The following is a 7,051-nucleotide window of genomic DNA, read 5'->3' on the forward strand; positions in this document are numbered from 1 at the left end:
TCTAATTCAAAATTGTTGCTTCTCCTACAGCCACTTCAAAGAGCATACACCCTCCCACAGTAAACCATTACCAGGACAGGGTTTCCTGGGTAGCATAGCAACACCAACAATGTATGGAGGCCATAATGGCAGTACATATTTCACAGGAAAAATTCTAAAAGTCATGGTCATTTACATGTACATTGTAAATCATGAGAAATTGGGAGTGATATAAAAATCAAAAGGGCTAATGAATTTGTACATACAAGCTAAATGAGTGTTCTTCAACTATGTAGATCTAAAAATACAATTTATAAATGCCACATTTATGTAGAGTTTGTCAGATTCAGGATTTCCTATGGAGAAATAGAGAAAAAAAACATTGTCAATTCAAAGTACTAACTCCACCAACAATGCTAATTAATACTGCATACATACATCACTAATATTAACACACTTACTGTTCATTGACTATAACAGTGAAGGGTGATCCTGGAATGTTAATGTCAGACCAGGTGATGTCAATGGTGTACTTTCCAGCGTGGTTGGGATCATAACGCACTAAGATGGTTCGATCATTGTCGGGATGACGACGCATGTTGATCTTAAATGCTCCCTTTGGACCATGCACCCTGACAGCCAGAGTGCCCGCTCCACCCTCTCCTGTTTCTACGGTGAAGTTTCCTTCTTGTCCAACAACCCCGTCCTCTAGTCCAGGTCCATACCCCTTCACCAAATTTGGCTTTGGAGGGTTCATGACCTTTATCTTGAAGGGGCTGCCTCGAATGTGACTGCCATTCCAACGTACGTGCATCATGTACCTACTTGCGTCAGGAATGTCCACAGTGCACAAATATTTGCGCTCGCTATCTTTCTCCACAACGCCAGAGACACTCTTGTTTAGCTGCGATGACTGTGCAACCACTGCAAGGTCCCCTTCTCCTGGGTAGTTCCCGGCAATGATGGTGAATGTCGCAGGAGTACCGACATACACTTCATTGACTACATCTTCAACAGTGAACATATTAGGATCTGATTGCTTGTAGCAAGTCACTGCATAGGGACTGTTTGGAATCTGCTGCCCTCCCCAAGTCACAAATATCTTGTACTCTCCTGGGTGGGAGGCCATGTACTTGACTTCAAGCTTGGTATCAGTTAGAGGTGAGATCTTGGGTTCTACAGATGTGTCTCCCTCGCCCTCAATGGCCACATTCAGCTCTCCAGATCCTGCTTCTTTAGTATCCACTATAAATGTCTCCCACTTGTCGACAATGCAAGCAACCAGACCATCCCCCTCAGCTGTGCATCTAGACGCATCAACTTCAGGTGGCCCGAACACAAGCTTAAAGGGAGATCCAAGAATATGTTGTTCATCGTACTTGACTGTAAGTAGATATTCTTCACCATCCGAGGGGTTGAATTCAATGTTGTAGCGATCGTCGGAGGTTTGAACAATAGTCGCGGGCACTCGATCTTTTGACTCAGTATTCTCTACATTAGCAGTCAGCTTGCCCCTACCAGCACCTTCAGTGGATATACAGAAGGTGACATTATCTGTGTTTTGTTGTTCGTTCTCAATGGAGCTCTCAATCATTCGACACTTCGATGCATCTCCGCGTAGCTCAAACTGCACGTTGAATGGACTGCCAAGAATGTGCTTTCCATTGTACAAGACAAATATCTGATGGTTGCCGACCTCCTTAGGGATGATTTCACACTGATAAGAGTTTCCGCCAGGTACAGGTGTGAGACGGACCAAAGCTGCAGTTGAGGGGGTGAGAGTGATTTGGAGAATACCCTCTCCGACTTCGTCACAATGAAGTTTGAAACGGTGGGGAACATCGATACGGAAGTTTTCATTCTCCAAGTCCAGTCCAGTAATGACTCGGCTTTTCTTAGACTTGAAGGTGAGAAGGTATGGACTGCCCTTGATGTGTTCGTCGTTCCAAAGAATGTCAATGTGGTACTTGCCAGCAACGCTTGGGGAAAACTCACAAGAATAGGTGCCATCTTTGTTGTCAAACACTTTGACATCGGCCTTGCCTGGACCACGAGACGTAATGTTCAGTGTACCAGGTCCAGCGTCTACAGTTGAGATACGGAACTTTGCAGAGCGTCCAAATGGCAAAACTTTCTCAAAAATGGCCATATCTTCATCGACAATCTGTACTTTGTTAGGGTCTGGATCTTTTCCATAAGCTCGGATCTTAAATGGGCTTCCTGGTATATCAGAGTTGGCCTTGCCGCGTAGCAAGTAGTCTCCACTGAGGGGTGGTACGAAACCCAGACCAACAGCACCAGGCAGCTCTGAATTTACATCCACGGGGCAAAGTCCGTAAGGACCGTCAGCGGTAGCATGTACCTTTGATCGTTGGATTGGTGTGATTAAATTGACAATTTCACCAGCTTTGACGTCATTGCGGGTCATTCCAGGTGGATGGTTGTAGTCCTCAGTGAGTACCTCACGCTCGACAGCTTTTATTGAGAATGGACTCCCTTCAATATCAGCTTTACCGAGCAAGATGTGCAGAGTAAAGTCATCGGCATATGTTGGGACAAAATGAATGATTTGAGAGCCGTCTTGTTCTCGTTGCACACTGACAGTAGCATCTCCAGACCTCTCACCCTCACAGTTGGAAGAAAGCTTCACCGAGTCAGCCACACCGGAGACACGGACGTCGACTGGTTGACCCACCACCACGAGGTTTGTAGCCTCGGCAACTAGAGGTTTCTGTATTTCTGGTCGTAGCTCGTCCACGTTTACACTGAAAGGACTGCCTGGAACTGGAGTGGCGGCCCAGGATATCTTGAACGAGTGAGTTCCAGCAACACGAGGAATGCACTGGACATTGAAGAGCCCCTCTTTGCCTCCTGGTGTGACTTGGAGGTCAGATTCAGCTACCTCTTTTGGTCCTGACACACGCACACTCAAATCTCCGCCTCCAGCCCGTCTGGCATTCACAACAAAGGACACTGGTTGGTTAACGTATCCATTCTCTAGACCTTCGATCTTGACTCCACTGGGGTTTGGCGGAGGGAGAACACGAATTCTGAATGGGCTGCCAGCCATTTCATTTTTCTTGACCATCACATGCACATTGTAAATGCCTGGCTCTGCAGGCTGGAAGCCGAGCTTAAACTTCCCCTTGGATTGTTTGGTGACCTTTACCTTGGTCTTCTTTCCATTCTCTTCATGAACTGTATGAGCATCAAGGTCTCCTAGTTTGCGATCAACAGCAAAGTCCAATGCAACTGGCTTTCCGAATGGGAATGTTTGGAGTTGTGTGACATCTCCGACTTCAAATGAGAGAGGGGAGCCAGGAATTTTGTCTTTTCCCCACAGAAGATGTACTCTGTGTTGACCCACACATGTAGGGAGGTAGGTGATGTTGTAGATGCCAGGATCTTTGTCACTCTCTTTGACGTCGAGGATCGATGGTTCACCCTCTATAGAGGGTCCGTCAGAGGTGACATGGAGCTTGGCAACGCCAGCCTCACGAGTGTCTACTCCAAAGTGAATAGGTTCCTGAACTTGAGGTACTGACGGTATCTCTTGCAGACCAAATATGCGACACTTAGAAGCAATGACAGGTGTGAGGTAGCTTATAATGATAGGGCTGTTTGGTACATGTTCTCCGCCTAGTTTGACATCCAGACAGTAGCGATCAGGTGTTGTGGGGTCAAAATGTACAGCAAAGGTTCCATCTTCATTTTTGAGTGCTTGTACGGTCACAGGTCCAGTTACATCTCCGTAGCCACTTGCTGTGAGCTCACCATTTTTTTGCGATTCATCTTCAACATCGATAGCCACGTCTAGAGGTTCACCAATGAAAGCGGTCAGTTCAATCAAATCTGTGCTCTCCTCTTGTGTGTCTGGAGCAGATTCTTCAAGTCCTACAACAATAGCAATTGCTTCTTCAACATTCTCCATCAAATGCATCTCTGCTACTTCGCTGATAGGTTTCAAGTTGACTGTGAAAGGAGATCCAGAAACTTCTTCTCCTTCGAAGAAAGCAGAGAGATTGTAGATTCCATGTTTCGGGGGTACATATGCCAAGGTCAAGAGGTCAGCTGAGGCTCCCTTTGTGACGCTTACGGGTACGATATCTCCTTCATCACTTGAACACACTCCTGTAACGACTCCAGGTCCAGACATACGTATATCCATTGCCAGTGTGACGGGCTTGTTGATGTCCGTGTACAGTGGCTTACCACAAACCACCAGCTCCGGATGCAAAGTCGGACGGGCATCCACTCGAAAGGGGGAACCAACGATGGGACGTTTAGACCACAAGATAGCAGCACTGTACATCTCTTGTTGTTTGGGCACGAAGGATACTTTACACTGAGTGGGCGAAGGCTTCTCAATCTTTGCTGGTACCACGCCACAAGTGTCTCCAGCTATGTCAGCTGCCATCTCTCCATTTCCAGCGTCTTTGATATCAAAAAGCAACTCGATAGGTCCGCTAACTCCTTCTGGTTTGGAAGTTCCAAGAAAACGCACTAGATTGGGTTGGGGAGGCACAAGGTTGATGTAGAATGGAGATCCAGGAATCTGCTCATCTCCATAGGCAAGAGAGAAATTGTAGATGTCTGCTTGAACAGGTGGGAACTTTACTCGATACTTGCCTCTGGAAGTTTTGTTAGCAGTCACAGGAACTTTTCCAACCAGATTTCCTCTGGCTTCAGCCATGATGTCACCATGACCAGCGCCAGAGCAGTCTAAATCCACCCATACTTCCTCTCCAGTCCCTGCTTCTTGAGGAATGTGCAGCTCACGAACTTTCACTCTGTTTGCCATCGGATGCCGGAGATCGACTTGGAATGGAGATCTGGGAACTTTCTTTCCATCCCATTCCATTGTGATTTTGTAGAGGTCACTGTGATGTGGAGTAAATGAGATGTCGTACAAGGCAGGGCTTTCTTCAAGTGTGTCCAGTTGCACCTGTCCATAGTTTTCTCCACGACAGATTGTGAAGAGTGCTCCATTTCCAGCGTTTGTAGCATCCACTTTGTAATGCAGAGACTCAGCAAGAGCCACTGTGTCTGGCTCCGTAACGATGACCAGTCCAGCATCAGAGGGGAGAGTGTTGATGAGAAATGGAGATCCAACTAGAACCTGGCCTCCATACTGTACAGAAAGTTTGTAAATGTCCGGTTGGGGTGGAACAAATCCAAGTTGGTAAATGTCAGTTGAAGTTTCTTTTATAGCGACTTTAACATCACCAACATTCTTTCCAGAACAAGTACCAGTCACTTTGCCCTTGCCTGCTGCAGAGGTTTGCAACATCATCTCAACAGGTCCTTTAGGGCTGGGGGAAATGGTCGGTCCAATCACGCGTATCTTTGTCACATCAACAGGCATCAGGTTGATGGTAAACGGGGAGCCTTTCACATTCTTTCCTGCCCACAAAACAGAGATCACATACACATCTGGTTCGAGCGGTGTGAATCGCACATCGTACTTCTCCTTGGCAACGGACCTCTGACGTACGGACACGGGTATTTCTCCGATCTTGTTGCCTCGGCCAATGGAAGTGAGTTCGCCTCTTCCTCCTTTAGATGTGTCAAAACAGATTCCAATGGCTTGTCCGGCCTCGAGCATGGCAGTGGGTGGCTCACAGATCATTACGTTCTCAGCATCAGCTGCAATGCCGTTGACTTTGAATGGAGATCCAGGAACGCGTTCTCCTCCCCATAGTACGTCCAATGTGTAGTAGTCGGCAAGTGCTGGAATGAAGCTCACATTAAACTTGTTTGGTTCTGTCTCTGTGATAATTGTGTCTGTTTCTCCAGTAGTGTCGCCCACAGCCGTAGCAGTGAGATTACCATTTCCAGCGAGAGTAGCATCCACACGAAGCTCCACCCCTTCAGTAGGATCGGCAGGCACTTCAGGACCAGTCACAACACACTTGCTAGCATCAGGGGGAGTGATATTAATCTTGAATGGAGAGTTTGTTACATTTTCAGAAGACCAGAGGACACTGATGGAGTAAGAGTCAAACTTCGGAGGGGTGAAGGAGACAATGTATTTTCTTGGGTCAGTTTCATCACTAATTTCTGTTGGCACAGATCCAACTTCGTTGCCATACACAGTTGCAGAGAGTTTTCCGGCACCAGCTTTCTCAGTGTTGACGTCGAGTGTAACGGGAGAGAGAGAGCCAATCTGATAGTGAGGTCCGTCTGTGATCACCTTCTCTGGGCGTGGCTTGTCCTCCACGGTGAGGTTGAACGGAGATCCGGGTACAGCCTCCTCTGACCACAAAATGTTGATTATGTAGTCGTCAGGGGTTGTGGTAATGAGAGTGACTGCGTACTGTCCATTGTCCAGGTCTGAGATATCCAATTTTGGTTTAGTTCCAGTACGAGCTCCTACACTTGTGGCAGTTAGTTCTCCATTTCCAGCTCCAGAGGCATTCACTTTGTAAGGGTATGGGTATTCAATGAGGAACGCTCCAATCTTGCTGGGCATGGGTTGAGAGACAATCACATTATCGGCCATACTGGTAGCTTCAACAAAGATTCGAATGGGGACTCCAGGTATATCATCTCCATCAAATTTGATTCCAATGACGTGAGGTCCACCTTCCTCCGGGCAAATGTGCAACAGATAGTTGTTGTTGGATTGGCTCTTGGCCTCAATCTCCTCATCTCCGCTGGGTCCTTTGAAGGAGGCGGTGAGATCCCCCTCTCCTGCGTATTGTGCAGCAACTTTGAAGTCGATAGGTTGCTTCAATTGGTAGGTTCCACTCTCAATGGCAGCTCTGTTTACTTTGACTTTAGTGGGGTCATTCACAGTGTATTGAAACGGACTTTCTGGAATTGGATTGTTTCCGTATGAGACATCGACTTTAATTGGTCCCACCTCAGCGGGGGTGAAGTTGACAGTGCATGTGGTTTGTTCTTCGCTGACATTGCAGTCTTCGGGCACAGTGGGGCCGTGTGCAGAGGCTGTGAGCTCACCAGATCCGGCTTCAGAGATATCAACATTGAATGAGTATGTCTTGTTGGCGCGAAGACGACCCTCAGGCAGATTACTGACTTGGCATTTCGAGGCATCGGCTGGGGCGGT

General features: G+C 47.3%; 1 protein-coding gene across 1 annotated transcript in view; it reads right to left on the reverse strand.

Moving 5' to 3' along the window:
• Positions 1 to 148: 148 nt before the first annotated feature.
• LOC135341341 (filamin-C-like) overlaps positions 149 to 7,051 on the reverse strand; it is an 11,285-nt gene continuing 4,382 nt past the window's right edge. Inside the window, exons 5-6 of the mRNA XM_064537861.1 lie at positions 441 to 7,051; positions 149 to 335 (exon numbers count right to left, since the gene is read on the reverse strand). The exon at positions 441 to 7,051 is cut by the window's right edge and continues 1,607 nt beyond it. Of these exons, the coding sequence (XP_064393931.1) occupies positions 326 to 335; positions 441 to 7,051 (6,621 nt within the window). The 3' untranslated portion in view covers positions 149 to 325. The remainder of the gene's footprint in view (positions 336 to 440) is intronic.

Source organism: Halichondria panicea, chromosome 9 (assembly GCF_963675165.1).
Source record: "Halichondria panicea chromosome 9, odHalPani1.1, whole genome shotgun sequence".
NCBI classification, from domain to species: Eukaryota; Metazoa; Porifera; class Demospongiae; order Suberitida; family Halichondriidae; genus Halichondria; species Halichondria panicea.